Raw genomic sequence first — 16,742 nt, 5'->3', positions numbered from 1 at the left:
AATCAATAAAGTTCAATCCAGTTGTTCATTCCATATTGTCCTGATATGAGTTATCATTTATATTGTAAATTATAATAATTATCATTTCACTAGCTCTATAATATCCTTTTAAATATTAAACATGGTTTGTGGGCATTCAGAAAAAAAAATCAGTAGTGATCACTGGAATCAACCCGGATTCACTGAAAATCAATGACACCAAACTAATCTCATCCTTTTTTGATAACAACCAGAATGGCAGATCAGGACAACAGTGCCTTAGACAGATACTATGCTCAATCAATTTGTCTGTTGATTATAATGAAAGTTATATCTTGTTTTTTGAACACAGCATCTGACAAAAATTCCCAGAATATCCCTGGGGTCAGATGGCTCAATATGGGACAGATGACCACACTGTAAGATGGAATCACAGCTAGATGTACAACCAACAATTACTGATTCAACAGTTTAAGTTTATTTTCTTGGTAACTACTTCTAAAAATCAAATCTAACTGCATATGGTGGTCTCCTGGACTCAGACAAGGGGAAAATTTGTAGTCAGTCTAGGGGGAAAGGGAAAGTACATACAATTAAAGAAAGAAAGAGTATGTTCTCTTAAATACTGGATAGAAGAATAGTACACACTCTAAAGGCCAATAATTAAGAGTGTGATGGTGAGGGGGAAACCATTCTCCCCAAACTGGAGAATAGTGGCAATCAGTAAACTTCAGCTAGGGGACTTTATATCACAAAGCAGAAGGGTATACAGGAATCACCCAATCACATAAACAGCAGAATCAACAATGTCAACAGTTCTGTCGAGCCAGACAGTCTTCTCTAGAAGAATTTCAGTGTTTTGCAACTGCCCAACCCTCTCATGTTCAACACTTTTATCAATGACTTGGATGAAAATGTAATAAGCCATTTTATCAGTTTTGAAAATAATAAATTTCTAGGAGGGACGGATAGTACTCTAGGTGACCAGATCAAGCTTCAAGAAAAAATCCAAAGATCCAAAATGCTTTAGAGGCTAAAATAATAGGCTGAAAATGAGATAATGAAATTCAACAGGTAGAAATGTAATTGCTATATTTAAGATAAAAGAAAAATCAACTTCATAAGAGTAGGATAGCCAAGAGTTAGGCATGGTAGTAACACTGAGACAAATATTTGAGTAAGATGAAAATTACTTATCTAATTCTGTTTGATCTATAACTAGCTGACTAATTGGCTGAATCAGATGGAAGCAGATCTCTGCAAGGCCAAGTCGAAAGATTATGTCTGGTGCCCCATGTGACTGAGATGAGGAACAAAGAGAGAATGATTGGAAACTGAATTTCTAAATAAGACCTTGTATACAACAGCAGAAGATAGGAATCAGAAAATGAGAGCAATTATCATTAAAGAGCTCCAGAGCTTTCAGGAGCAGGCCTAGAACAGCACTCAAGTACATTACTGCATAGCTAGCCAAAAGCACGAGCAGCAAGGGCAACAGACCTGAGAATTTCTGCTTTCTGGCGAGGACAGGGACAGGGATCTATTGCAGTAATCTGCAGAGACTATGCCAGGTTTGTGTTTCTGCTGGGGTCAATTACATATGCACAAAGTACCAACTGGTCTCTACACTAAAAGGGGTGAAAGGGCTGGAAGAATGTCCATCCAAGTCTCCAAGGATCATAAAATCAGACAGATAGAGCTGAAAGGGACTTTGGACATCATCTAGTGCAACCTCTTTATTTTATAGATAGGCCCAGAGAGATTAAGCAACCTGCCTAAGGTCACATAGTAAGCGGCAGAGGTGGGACTCAAACTCGAGTCTTTTCCCAATGAATTCAGTGTTCTTTTCACTGCACCACGCAGAATGACCTGTCCTTGAAAAAAAAAAAAAGAGAGAGAGAGGCAGAAATGTCTCAGGAAAAAACAAAGATGAAGAAAAATCCAAAGAGGCAGAGAGGAACTGAACTGCTGGATCTGTATAAAACTCTTATGGTTCTTTTTATAGAGCAAGGGCACTTTACTGCTGTGTGGTGAAGCCTATGGAACCCCTTCTCAGAATAAATGCATAAAATGAACCTATTTATTTTAAATGCATAAAAACAAAATACATAGGACTATGAAGGGAACAAATTATATTCTGAATACTCAGCTGCCACCAGGAGTAAAGGCATACAGTACTGGTCAGAGAAGGAAGACAGGAGTTGGGGGAGGGATGCCTAGTAAGAAACTGTTATGGTCATTAAATGAAGGCAGCTTCTCAGACAGAAGGGAGAAGTGCCATCACTATCCTCAACAGTAACCTGTACTTCTGGACGTGCAGGGGCATTTCAAGAAGGGCTCAGTTCTTTTACAGCAACATAAAACATCTAGATAAATCGTAGATGTAGAGGTATCGATGTGGATGAGAAGTTGCTCTTTTGGAGCTACATAGTATTATATTCCAGAAATATGCTGGGATATAATACTTAGTAGCTTCTGGTCCTTCTCCTGTACAAAGTAGGCACTCTCTCTCTCACTTTGCACAAAGTTTCACAGCTTTGTTGTTTCCTCAGATTCCTAGTGTACAGGAAAGTGAGAAGCTTGCTATTAGTTTTTTAGTTCTACCCATCTTTATTCCCATTCTTTTTTATGTGAAGAGATTTCTTTATACTGCCCTGCCCCCACCAGATTCTATTATCTCCCCAAGCCTCGTATCATTGTTTCTTTTAAAAATAGAAACATGTGCCACCAACTAAACCTTTTTTCAGGCCCCAGATATCCAGACTGCAACTTAGTATTACAGTCAGTAAACAAGCACTTATTAAGAGTCTATTATTGGGGCAGCTAGGTGGGACAGTGGGTAGAGCACTGGCTCTGGAGTCAGGAGGACCTGAGTTCAAATCAGGCCTCAGACACTTTATCACTTGATACTAGCTGTGTGACCCTGGGCAAGTCACTTAACCCCAACTGCCTCACAAAGAGAAAAAAAAAAAGAATCTATTATGGTCCAGGCACTAGGCTAAACAATGGGGATACAAAGAAAAGCAAAGAAGCTCACAGTCTAATGGTGGAAACGACATGAAAACAACTATGTACGAAGCTACATACAGAATAAATTGGAGATAAACAACAGGGGGGAAACCTCTAGCCAGCATTAAGAGGATCAAGAAAGGAAGACAGAATTTTAGTTGAGGCTGGAAGGAAGCCAGGGAAGGTAGGAGGCAGAGATGAGGTGGAAGAATAGTCCAGGAATGGGAACAGCCAGTGAAAAGACCTGGTGTCAGGAAATGAAATATCTTGTACGAGGAATAGCAAGGTGGCCAGTGTTGCCACCTTGCTGAGTATGTGGTAGGAAGTAAGAAAAAGACTAGTAGATGGGTGTTTTAAATTCCAGCAGGAAAAGGGGAAGAGCTATTCAAATTACAAAAACACATCATCTTGCATATACGGACTCCAGGGATCATCTAGTCCAACCACTATCAGATGTATAAATCCCCTCTACAACAGCTCAAACAAGCGGTTGTCCACAATCTACCTGAAGAATTCCAGCTGCTTCCCGTAACAACAGAGGCCATTTTTGTACAGTCAGAGCAGTTAGGAAGTGTTTCCTTCTATGGAATCAAAATCTACCTCTCTGCAACCTCTGCCCCTTGGTCCTAGTTCATTCTACATTTCATTATGAGCAATTCTTCCATAAATTCTGCCTTGTGTTAAACTCCAGTCCACAGAAGACATCGGCTCAAATGACTTCAGCACTACCAGAATTAAAAAGGCATTTCTCCATTTCAGGCCTGCACACTTTCTCAAAGTTTCTGACACCACGTTTTCCCCGGATTCCGTTTCCAGAGCACTGTGCTTTCTGGTTATCTTCTTTAGATGTTACTTGGAAGTTGTTGGGAATGGGAGGGAGGAAGAAGAGGAAGAGAGAGATAGACAGACATGGGGGGAAGGGGAAGAGGGAGAGAAAGATGGGGGTGTGTGTATATGTATATGGGTGTATATATACATATACATACACACACACACATATATATACACATATACACACATACACAAAGAGAGACAGACAGACAGACAAACAGAGAATATATGAGAATGCCAGTACAGAAGAGATCAGAGGAATCCCCAATACTCTATCCTTGGTCCTCTTCTCTAAGGATTCTGGTAACATCCACTTTCTTAGTTTCAACTGTCATTTACAGACAATACAAAAACCTTCCTAACTTTCCTTGAACTTTATTTCTTAGTCTAATAAAAAAACTATCTAGACCTGAATGTCTTAACAGCAACACAAACTAAACATAACCAAAACAGTTGTTCATCTTTAGACCCACAACTCCTTTTCATCAAAGCCATGTCTTCCAAAACAAAATAGTGAGAATAACTTCTGATTAATTGCTATTATTAATGGAAAGTAATTTTTTTTTTTAAATTTTTATTTATTTATTTATTTTTGGTTTAGGCAGTAGGGTTAAGTGACTTGCCCAGGGTCACACAGCTAGTTAGTGTTATGTGTCTGAGGTCGTATTTGAACTCAGGTCCTCCCGAATCCAGCGCCGGTACTCTATGCACTGCGCCACCTAGCTGCCCCTAATGGAAAGTAATTTCTGTCCAATATATATCTATATCTATATACCTACATACCTATCTATGTCTAGATAGCTTATTGCCAAACTTTGTCACTTCTTTGTTCACACCATTTCCTGAATCCACTCTCCCAATTCTACAGACTTCTAGGTTCTTACCTGGACTAAAGGATTATCTTAATCTATCTTCAACAATGATAACAAAGCTACTCTCAACCAAGAACTGCTTTCACCATGTTGCTATCTTCTTTAGTGATTTATAGTGACTGTCTATTACATTACGAAGCAAGAATGGTCCAACATTTCCATGGAATTAGTAGATTGATGTTGATTGAGAAATCTGCTTAAATTGCTCCCATCTACTTTTTATGCTGTAAAGCATTGAGGAAGCACAGCTGATTTTTACAATTACTTGAGAATCTCAAAATCTGTGGCTGTGTTTGCCCTTTAAGTGGCTGAATTTTCCCATGAATGAGACAACGGGTAGGATTTTATGATGAAATATGCATAATGGATCAACCGTTTTTATTTCTTCTTCAAGACTTAGAACTACACATTGTATATACATAACAGAAGCTGTTCTACTTGAAACCTATACTTAGAATGCTTGTTCCTAAATAATTCTGTTAAAACGCTGGAATTTTCCCAGATCCCTTTCTACTAAATAAGAGTTAGGACGTTTGCTTCCTACAATACACTATATACCAGGTACCCTGAAAAGAAAGCTGATAACTTACCGATTCAACCTCCTTTAGAACTGCATGCTTAATGCGAAGGTCCTCAAAAACGGCTTCAATAACCATGTCAGACTTTTCAAATCCCTGATAATCAAGTTGCCCAGTGAGACTGCTGTAAATGGAATCTCTTTCAAATGATGTCAGGCTTTTCTTCTTCACTTTATCATCCAACCTGAGAAAATATATCATCAGTTAGAGTACTACAGAGAAACAGCATCAATTACAAGAGAGCCTAAGTACTTTTTGTGAAAGGAAACTGGCATAGTACCAAAATAACAATATGAGAAAAAGCTTTTTGTAGCTGTGGTACACTAAAAAAGTACAATTTTATTAAGGGGAAGGTGGCCTACAATGGGTATTAAAAACACAAGAATGAACAGAATTTGATACTTAATATACTCTTTAATTAAACATTTCCATAAAACTAATTTAACCTGAAAACAGTTTTGGGCTTGAATTATATTGAGGGAACCTGGAAGTGTATGCTAAGGTAATGGAATGCTCCCAGAATAAAAGGTGATGGGAAAATTTTGGTGCCACAGAAAAGCCATCCTATTTTCATAACAATAATAGCTAACAGTTATATGTGCTTTAAGGTTTGCAAAGCACTTTACATCCACTATATCATCTAATACTTAAAACAAACTTGTGAGGTAGGTGCTATTGACTCCCATTTTATAGAGGAATAAACAGAGGCTGACAGAGGCCAAGTAACTGTGCACAGGGTCACATAGTTTGTATCTGAGCCAGGATTTGAACTCAGGTCTTCCTGATTCCAAGTCTAGTGCTGTATCACTTCTGCTACTGTGCTGCCTTCAAATAATTACTGTAACTAATACACAGACACACAGACACACACACACACACACACACACACACACACACATATATATATCAATTTGTAACATATATAAATATAATTTTATGTATATGTATATATGTATTTATGTATATATATCTAAAAATGTCTATGTACACACAAATTCATATTACTTCACATATTAATACATGCACAGATATATATAAACATATAAAAATAATATACTATCAACACATAGTCAAGTACATTAAAATTATTTTAAAATTTGGAGATAATTTAGAAGTGGAAAAATAATACTCTTTCTTAAGGCATACCTATTCATATAATACCTGAATCACCAAACTTCTTTAGAACACAGTTCTCATAAATACTTTTGTAATAGTTTCAAGAGTTTGTCTCTTTTCCATTAGTTGTAAGCTCCATGTAAGCAGGAAGGAAACATACCTTACACTTATTTTTTAATTCTCCCATGATACCTAGCAGACCTCTGAATGCTTAATACATATTTACTGACTATTTCAGGGTCAGTTTCAAGGAGCTGAATATATATTTCTGCTTTAATGCTAATACTTCCATGGACTCTGCTTTATTCTTCCAAAGAAGACAGTAAACCTACTTGGCTGACCCAACTTTCCTAGCAAAGGATTTTTATAGGATCAGATTTAGAGCTAGTAGAGATCTTCAAGATCTCTTGTCAAGTCTAACTTCATTTTAAACTGAAACCCAAAGAAGTTAAGTGAAACGAATCCATGTGCTATGACTCCAATTTTAGCATTCTTTCCATCGAACCTACTTCTTCATTTTAATAAAGAGACCAACTGAAGCCCCTTTTCTAATTCACTGGACCAGGTGTAAACTTAAGCTCTGAAAGCTAGCTCGTTAAACTGTTAATTGAGGTCTCAGGCAGGGTTCAAATCTCAACAGTTCTAAAATGCTTTTTCGTGTAACGTCTTGCTAAGAGGGAAAGGCTGCCCAAGTGTAAAAAAACCACTAGTTGCTATAATCTTAATCCTCACACTGTCCCAATTAGTAAAGACCTGCTTCCAAGAGAGGACAAGGATACCTGAATAAACAGAGCTAGCAACACTGCACTAGAGGAAAGCTAATGGGTCAGAGAAGAGAAGGAAAACTTGTAGGTGACAGAGGCAGTTTTGTCTCAAGGAAAGTAGGATGTAAGGGTGACCGTACACAACAATTTTATAGCTGTATGTAAGAATTAAAAACTAGATCAAGAATAAGTAGGACCTGAAAGATGATCCCATGGCAAAGTTCTCATTTCAGAGAACTTAAAAGTTCATGGGATTTAGACCAAAAGGGACCTTGGAAATTGTCTCAATCAACCCTATCACTTTATAGGTAGGGAAACTGAGGTCCACAGGAGGGAGGTGTTCTTCCTGGGGTAACGTAGCCAGATACCGAGAAAACTAGGCCTAGAATGTATATGTCCTAAATCTAGGTCTAAGGTTCTTTCCTTCAACTCTTCATCTGCCAATATTTGGTAGAAAACATACTCTGCCACCAAGTGTAAGCTTGTTAAGAGCAATAACAGCAATACATAAGTTTCTTAGCTATAAATGAATATTAAACTCACTTGTTATTTTTAATTAAAATAACAATTCACTTAGTTAAGGACTATGTTCTTAATCACATAAATGTGGACTGCTTGTCCAGGAGGAACAGAACAAGCTCTGTGTTTTGAGATTTGCAAAATGTCCGTGCCCAATTATTTTGCACTCTACATGAAGGGAATCATTAATTTCTGAGATAATGCAATAATGGCAGCTCTTAAATCCTGGAATAAATGTCTATTCAGTGATATTTCAGATACTACAACTGTCGTTCTACCACTCTATAGAGCTTAAATACTAGCCTAGAAAATCTTGGGTCCACGAAATCCAAACATAGCCCCATCCTTATTGTATTATTTCATCTCTGAGTGGTTTTTTTCTCCACAAATATATAATGTAAGCTAGAAGGAATACATAGCCTTACCCTATTAACACTGTACCATTCTCATAGCAGTCCAATTAGAACTAATGATCTTAGAGTCTGATGCTAAAGGGAAAGGTAAGTGGTATTTTTGAAAATGAGTAGCTAAGATAGACAATATAGACATAACAATTTCTCCTTTTGGCAGACAGCAAAATCATATCACCATTCCTAACATAACGAGGTAAAAGAAAAGAGGTAATATTACTAAAAGTCAAAGAGAATTTGGGTTAATTATGTAGTTATCATATTTTCTATGAACTAAATTCAGGTAAATAAGATACTGGAAAATGAGGAGTTTCTTTTTTCCCCATACAGAAATTAATTTTTTTTCAGGCAAGACAATGCAGACAGTCACAAGCCTATATTGTTTAGACTTACCCTTTGAAAATTTGCTGCTGTCCTCGTCCTAACCCCGCGACTGAAGTATCTTTGAGTATGGTCTTTAGCCCTTTATCCACAGAAACTTGGGCAATGCCAGCTCCCATAAGCCCAGCTCCAAGAATAGATAGCTGCCTAAGACAAGAGGACAGTGATTTGAACTGCCAATCTCAACTTTTGTTTACTTCAAACATAATTCATAAGATAGGTATCTTAGCTAATAGGCAAGCTGGGAGCTAAATAAAGCAAGAACAAAAATTAAGTGACTTATTTGTTCATACAATTAAGTATACCTGTAAATATATTTTTAATGACTGGTAAATTCTTACATTTAAAAATTTTACTTAAATTAATAAATTCTCAAAAATAAACATGAAATACAGACATAAGAACAATACCATGCAAGAAAAATGATTTTGGGTTCAATTGTGATAATCAGGAAGAAATGGATTTTCATTGTAACCAACTGAGAAACTGTTGAATACAAACAAGTGGCTAAGACTGGTTATCACACTTATTCAGTGCTTGGTTTCAGTTTAGTGTTCTATTTGTTCATATTATTTTAGTAACTGTAAATATTGATTTTCTGATTCAGCTTCCTTCACCCTGCATCAGTTTCCCCCCTCTGCTTCAATTCTCCAATACTTTCAAAACTGAATCACTTCCAGCAGAGATCTGTGTATGCTCCGGTTTCTCCGACTGCTCTTCAAATCTTTGTCTTCTTTAGTGACATTTCTAAGTCTTTATACTATACACTGGGTATTAAGGTAAAAGAATTCAAACCTGATAGGTTCCAATGTCAAAGGTAATGAAATTATTGGCAGATCTGTTCCATTTTTCATCTATTTGATAATCTCTGCCCAGATTTATGTAGAAATGGTCTAGGCCTCTAGGGATAATATAGCATGACTGGGCCTCCAGCCAAGCTTCTTCAGACTTGTTTCTACTCAATCAGCTTTTGGCTGTTTCATTGGGCGTGCCTCATCTTCCAACACTGCTCTGTAACTTTTCTCAAATGAATCTATAGCTCAAACTGGCATTGTACTTGGATGACACTTCTTTCTGCTTGACTAGCAGATCAAATATTTACTAAGTGAGACAGTTTCTGGGCTTAGTTGGCCTCCTTGTGGTAAATGCTTTATATCAAACTTCAATAGGAAATAATGGAAATCAATGGCAATGGTTTTTTTTTATTACTCATTTTTGGCATCAAAGTCTGCTTGAATAAGTCAGGTTGGAGCTCTAATGGTGTCTTTTCATTTTTGTCTTTTGTACTTGGTCATTTTGACCTTTCCTTTAAAGGATGGACTGATAAAAACAGCTGACTCCGAAATTAGTTCCACATCTGTTAAAATATAGTCAATTTTATATTTTGTAATGCCGCTTGGTGTTTACCACATCTTTTGCCTTTCCAAACTTCTAGAAAAAAGTATCTGCATAAGTGGGAGGATTCAACAAAATACCGGTCTCTTTCATTTCCTAATTCTGTACTATGTTTTTGCTGTCTTCCCCTAAAGCCTGTCTTCAGTGCTTCAGTCACTGAGCACCAATGCAATGCTGACCTTTGGAGGGGAGGTACTTGAGTTCTCTATTTCATCCTCTCTAACAAAAGTTAACATATAAATTGCAAATACCTTCATGATGCTTTCGCACCCCACAAGGTAATACACATAAGAATTTCACGAAATGATGTTTCTTGTTGTCTTTGAACCCATAATAAAACTAACCACCAATTCCTTTATCTACTTCCTCAAGCTATCTTTTCATTTAGCTATAAGTTCTTTGTATGCCTTCTGATTTCAGCAGCCTACATCAGAGGAGAGTAGAGATACGCGTACCTGGCAGATCTAGGCTGAAACCAGGCCTAGGCCTGACTGTCAAGCAGAGACTGGTAGTGTTCACATGACTAAGTCATTTACTCCAACCCCTGATTTTACGTATGAGAAAACTAAAGCCAAGGAGAGGTTAAGTCACCTGCCCAAGGTACCTAGCCAGGGGACTACCTCCCACCATCCTCTGGATGTTTCACCCTTCCCTCCTGACTATAGCCTCCCAGGTGAAGAACAGACTAAATCCTGCTCAACTTTCTCTGCTGTACTCCTTGGAGACAGTGTTTCATCTATCACCCACTATTATCCCTATGGCATCTACTTCTCTCTCTATCCCTGTAATAATTAATCATCAATCATTCAGCAGAAAACTGTCTCCTGTCTCCTCATTTGTCTCATCCCCATCCTCCTCAACCGAGGCCCAGTCTAACCCTGCCCACCCTTCATACTGTGCTCTCTAGAATTTCTGTTCCATACTGAACAAATTGCCCTTCATTGTAGACCTCTTTCTTCCACATTTTATCCATGTCTTAGACCTCACAGAGATCTAGCTCACCTCTGATAACACTTCATCTCCTGGTTATCCTCTACTACACTAGGTGTTCCTTCTCTAATCACTCTGACCATCTATTATTGCACTGGTTCTGGAGAGGGAATTGGAATACTCGCTGTTACTTTCAGACTCTCCCTTTGCCTGCTTCACACAATAACCTTTCCTCTTTTGAAATGCACACAATTAATATCCTCTACTCAATCAATATTATTGTAGCTATACTATGTTAACCCTCAAGTCATTCCTCCTTCCTCATGGAGTTCGACGTCTGGGTCATCATCTTCCTCTCTTTTTCTCTCATGCTAGGAGATTAATATTTATGTAAATGGTCTCTTAAACTCCCTAACCTCCTATTTCCTTAGAGTCCTTTAAGTACCAGACTCCACATCAGCAACACACAGGGACGGTCACACACTAGATCTTGACATTACAGGAAGCATTCCGCTTCTCGAATTAGAAATCGGCATACCCCCAATCTATTTGATCACAACCTCGCCAGTGGCAACCCAACAGTTAGCTATTTCAACTCTATACTGTCCTCTACTCTTGAATCCCTTGCCCCTTTGTCTTACTGCTGCTTTTCTAGAGCTTAGCCCCGAATTACTCCCATCATTTACCTCCTCCATTTCTATTCACAAGCAGCCAATAAAAGTTGGAGAAAATCCCTCAACTGTGCTGACTGGAGACATTACAAATTCATATTATCCCACCTCAATTGAGCACTCACTGCAGTAAGGCGGTCCTTTTTTTCCTCCCTAACTGATTTCCTATTTTACCGCCCACAGCAGCTACTCCAAATTTTCTCTTCTTTTCTGAAGTCCTGCACAACCCTCATCCCCTCTCTCTCAGCTGAGGACAATGCCTCTATTTAATTGAAAAAATTAAGGCCATCCAATATGATCTCCCTCTTCTCTCATCTGAAAAGCCCCTGACTTTATCACTTTTCTGCTTTCCTCTAATCTCTGACAAAAAAGTGTCCCTTGTCCTTGCCAAGGCCAACCCCTCCATATGTACACTAGATTCCCTTCTGTCTTCTCCAGCAGATTGCATCCTCAATCATTTCTCTTTCTCGAATCGTCGTCCTCTCTCTATCAACTGGTTCTTTTCCTGTCTTCAAAAAGGCCCCAATTTCCCCTATCCTTAAAAAAAAAAACCTTTCACTAGACCCACAAGCTATTGTCCTGTACCTAACCTCCTTTTCTCAGTCAAACTGTTTGTACAAGTTTTCTACACTTGCTTCCTGTACTCTCTCCCCTCTCACTCACTCTTCCACCCTTTGTCCTCTGGCTTCTGACCTCATCACTCAATTAAAACTATTCTCTCCAAAGTTACAAGTAGTCTCCTAACTGCCAAATCTGATAGTCTCTTCACAAGTTCTAATCATTCTTGAAATATCTGCTACATTTGACCCTGCTGACCACTCCTCCTGGGCATTCTCTCCTCTCTGGGTTTTCTTGAGACCGCTCTCTCCTGGTTTGCCTCCTACTGGTCTGATGGCTCCTTCTCAGCCTCCTTTGATGGCTCAATATTAACATTAAAGCCTTAATTTTGTGAATTACTCAAGATTCTACCTAGTTCTTCCACACCAGTGGTTCTTAACTCTGGGGTCCATGGAACCACCAACGGATCTGTGCATAGATTTCAGGGTGTCACTGAACTTACGTGGGAAAAAAATTATATATTTCTACTAACTTGTAACTGACATTTAGCATTTCTTTCAATGATCAACTTTTAAAAAATTATTCTGAGGAGGGTTCCACAGGTTTCAGACAGCAAAAGGAGTCTATGACATAGAAAAGATTAGCAACCTTTCCTCTATATTCTTTCTTGCTAACCTCATCAGCTCATAGGTTTAACCAGCCATCTCTATGCTGATGACTCCCAGATTTATACCTCCAGCCCCTGGGTCTCCCCTGAATTTCACAGATGAATAATACCAACTGTCTATTGGATATTTCAAACTGGTTATCTCAGAGACATCTTAAACTGAACATGTCTAAAACTGAACTCATCTTTCTCTTTAAACTGCCAAAGTTTCCCTTTCCTGTCAAAGTCCACCATCGTTCAACTGTATCAGGTTCATAATTTCAGTATCATCCTGGAGCCTTCATTCTCCCTTCACAATATTATTTGCATCTGACCCTTTCTATTTACAAAACTACACCTTAGTTCAGATCCTCACGACCTCTTGTCTAGATTATTGCAACAGACTCCTAACTGGTTTCCTGCCTCCAGTCTCTTACCACTTCAGTCCATTCCACATACTGCTGACAGAGTAATTTTCCTTAATCACAGATCTGACCCTACTTAATCAACTCTGATGGCATCCTATTTTCTCTCTAATGAAATATAAACACCTGTTTCACTTCTAATGCCTGGCATAACCTGGCACCATCCTACCTCTTCAGTCTCATTGGAAAGTATTCCTTCTGCCCTTTCACTCTGTAACCCACATAATACTGGTTTTCTTTATGCTGCTCACTCATGACACTCTAGCTTTTGTATTTAGGCCTTTATATTGGCCACTTCAATGCCTAGAATGCACAATCTCTTTGCCTCTGCCTCAGAGTCCCTCTTCTTCAAGACACCCATATTCTGCATGAAGCCTTTCCTGACTTTCCCAACTGTTACTGCCCTTCATGTACCCTGTATTAAACTACTTTGTATGTGTATAAACATATATTTATATACATGTATATGCAATGTACATATATACATAACATGTCACACACACATAACTATTTATTAATTTTATATTTATGTGGTATATCTTTTTATATATACTTCTTGTCTTCCCCATTAGAATACAGGATCATTGAAAGTAGGGATTCTTCCATTCTTTGCACTTGTATCTCTAATGCCCGGCACATAGTAGGTGCCTAATACATCTTTGCTGATTGAGAATAACAGTACCGATAAGGTTCCCTCCCCCTGGTAATGTATCTCCAAGTAACAGTGTTACGGACAGTATATTTTTCCTTATTTCATGGACTTTTAAAAATGTTCTAAATGTAACATTTGGTGGTCAATAAAAATTTCTATGAAAATTTCCCCTTTTCCATTCCCAATGAAACCCAGTACAGGCTCTCATCATTTCAAACCTGAATTATTACAAGAGAATCCTTACTGGTCTTCCTTTCCAATTAAAGCTCCCTGTCATTGTCAAATTAATCTTATTAATACGATGGCCTTCATTATGTCCTCCCCCTGATCAAGAACATATAATGGGTTCACAACTGCCTATCATGTCAAGCAAAACCTCCTCTACCTAAAATTTTTTTATTGATATAATTTCCAAATATATCTGTCCTCCTACTCTACTCATAGAATCATTACTTATATGAAATAAGGAAAAAATTGCATTTCATTAAAATCAACCAATACATCAACTTAGTGTAACAGAATATGCCATTTTTCACCTCTGCAAAGACAGGTGGAAGAATCCATTTTCTTATCTCTTTGGAGCCAAATTTGGTCATTATCAGTTTCTTTCTGTTTCTTCCATCTAATTGCTATAATCATTGTGTATATTGTTTTTTTCTGATTCTGCTTAATGAATTCTGTATCAGTTTATATAAATCTTTCATGCTTCTCTGTAGTCTTCATATTTATTATTTCTTATGTGAGTTATATTCCATTATGTTTAGGTACCAGAATTTATTTAACTGTTCCTCAATCTCTGTCTGACTTAAGCAAAATACAGGCTTTACTCTATCTATCCAGCTGCATTACCCCCCTAAAATGCATCTTCTTATCATCCTTTTTTATCCTTGAAATGTAGTTAAATGTTAAGGGGCATTAAAAACTGTGGCAATTACCAAGATAAATTTCTCTGCTAATGAGAAAGCTTGTTTGCATTTGGTTCTCAAGGAGCATACAAATTCTCAACATTTTAGAAGGCATAAAGTTTTTCAATAAGCCATATTTCTGACTTTCTAAAAGGGCTTTTTCTCTGGAAGCTCAGACCCAGGGGACTATTTAGGGTTAAAAGGACCTTAGAGATACCTCATCTAATCTAACCCCCTCATTTTACAAAGGAGGAAAGTAAAACCAAAGAGAAGTTAAGTTTCTTGCCCAAGGCTACACAGGTAAGTAGCAAAGTTATAACTCAAACCCAGGACCTATAATTCTAAATCGAGTAGTCTCTGAACTATACTACATTGTCTTTCCAAACTGGAATAAATGATAAACTGAAAAGGAAATAGTCACAGAACAGATTATGTAGTATGAATATGAATACTAATCTTTATATGACAAGATTTTTTCTGGTCTTGTAATTACTAAATTATCAATTGCTGAGTATAATGAGAAGACTTAATTTTTGTGTGGATCAAAGCTGTATATTCTATTTTGAAACAGGTCCTGTTTGCTAGGATCTTTTAAGTCTTAGCCAGTTTGAAAATTTTTTACAACTTATATATATATATATTTTTCACAAACATTAGTTTGTCTTCCTCTTTAGCTGATATACTCTCAAGGCAGAGGATCTGAAAGTAAGACATTTGGGAAGCACACAGAACTGAATGGCTGAGGAGAGTATAGGTATAGAAAAAAATGTATCGGTTTTAGATTATGAACTCAGAGAATTTGAACTCAATATCTGAGTGCAACTAGGCTTTTATAATTTTTTGTTTTGTTTTAAATGGCACACAGAGAGGATAGGCTCATTAAGCGGAACACATGTGAATGTGTACATAAGTACATAGATATACAGACTATGTAAGAATGTATGTAGGTATGTATGACATAGGGAGAAAAGAGGAAGGCATGCTACAGACCATATTTTTTGAAGATTCCTATATCCAGTGAAACTGTAGACAAGGAAGGGCCTTTGCAGAAGTAATAAGAAAGGTATGAAAAAAAACAACAAAAACCAAGAAAGAACAGCAATTTAAAGCCAATAGTTTTAGTAGGAATAGAGGAAAAAGGCAAAGAAAGCATTAAAAACCAAGAATTCACTACAGAGTTGTTGCTCCCTACACAATTTTGTATCTTTGCCAGTCTAGGGTCTGACTCACGTAACAGGCTTCTGTGGAGCTCCAAATTTATTCTTCTTGCAAAGAACCTGACCATTGTAGAGACCAATTAAAGCCTTACATTCTCTAGTCATCGCAAGTTCACCAAATTTCTAAAAAGTGAAGGAAACGAAAAGGAATATATTTAGGTTATATGGATTCTGTTGATCAGAAATGATTTGTTCTTTGATTTGACTACACTGAATTACATACCATTAGTGTTTTTTTTGTTTGTTTTTTGGTGAGGCAACTGGGGTTAAGTGACTTGCCCAGGATCACACAGCTAGTGTCAAGTGTCTGAGGCCAGATTTAAACTCAGGTCCTCCTGACTCCCCAGGGCCAGTGATCTATCCATTGTGCCACCTAGCTGCCCCCATACCATTAGTTCTTAACTTTTTAAATATGAAGACATTTTAAAAATGTCAACAATGTCATGAGTCTCTATGATAAGAGTTGTACTATTAGTATCTATTGGTTAATCAAATAAAAATTCATAAAAAAGTATTATTGAATTCATAGTAACTTTGTGTTAATTTCACAGTAACTTCTCAATCAAGAGGCAGGATGAATTAGTGGTTAGAGAACTGGACTCAGTTACAAAGACCAGGGTAAGTCTAACAACTTTTCAGTGCCTCCAAGTGCCACTAAAAAAAATCACAATGTGCAAAATATTTGCTTATCTGTATTTGTAGAGGGAATTTCCCATACCAAGGAAATAACAGGTTCAGGTGACTCAAAATGTCAATGTTTGATGCACACAGATGCGCAGAACACCTGTAATAATTCCGTAGATCTAAAAGTTTTTTATCAAATAAGTTGGGAACTACTATTTTTTACAATGAGTAATTCTTATATGTAATTTTCCTGCTGCTTT

The 16,742-nt window shown here is 37.5% G+C and overlaps 1 protein-coding gene across 1 annotated transcript in view; it reads right to left on the bottom strand.

The window, feature by feature from the left end:
* Window positions 1–16,742, bottom strand: part of HADHA (hydroxyacyl-CoA dehydrogenase trifunctional multienzyme complex subunit alpha) — a 68,033-nt gene that overhangs the window by 16,290 nt on the left and 35,001 nt on the right. Inside the window, exons 11-13 of the mRNA XM_020983920.2 lie at window positions 15,872–15,981; window positions 8,472–8,606; window positions 5,282–5,453 (exon numbers count right to left, since the gene is read on the bottom strand). Of these exons, the coding sequence (XP_020839579.1) occupies window positions 5,282–5,453; window positions 8,472–8,606; window positions 15,872–15,981 (417 nt within the window). The remainder of the gene's footprint in view (window positions 1–5,281; window positions 5,454–8,471; window positions 8,607–15,871; window positions 15,982–16,742) is intronic.

Source organism: Phascolarctos cinereus, unplaced genomic scaffold (genome assembly GCF_003287225.1).
Source record: "Phascolarctos cinereus isolate Bilbo 61053 unplaced genomic scaffold, phaCin_HiC Scaffold_2;HRSCAF=192, whole genome shotgun sequence".
In the NCBI taxonomy this organism is placed as follows: domain Eukaryota; kingdom Metazoa; phylum Chordata; class Mammalia; order Diprotodontia; family Phascolarctidae; genus Phascolarctos; species Phascolarctos cinereus.
This window is presented reverse-complemented; position numbering and strand designations above follow the sequence as displayed.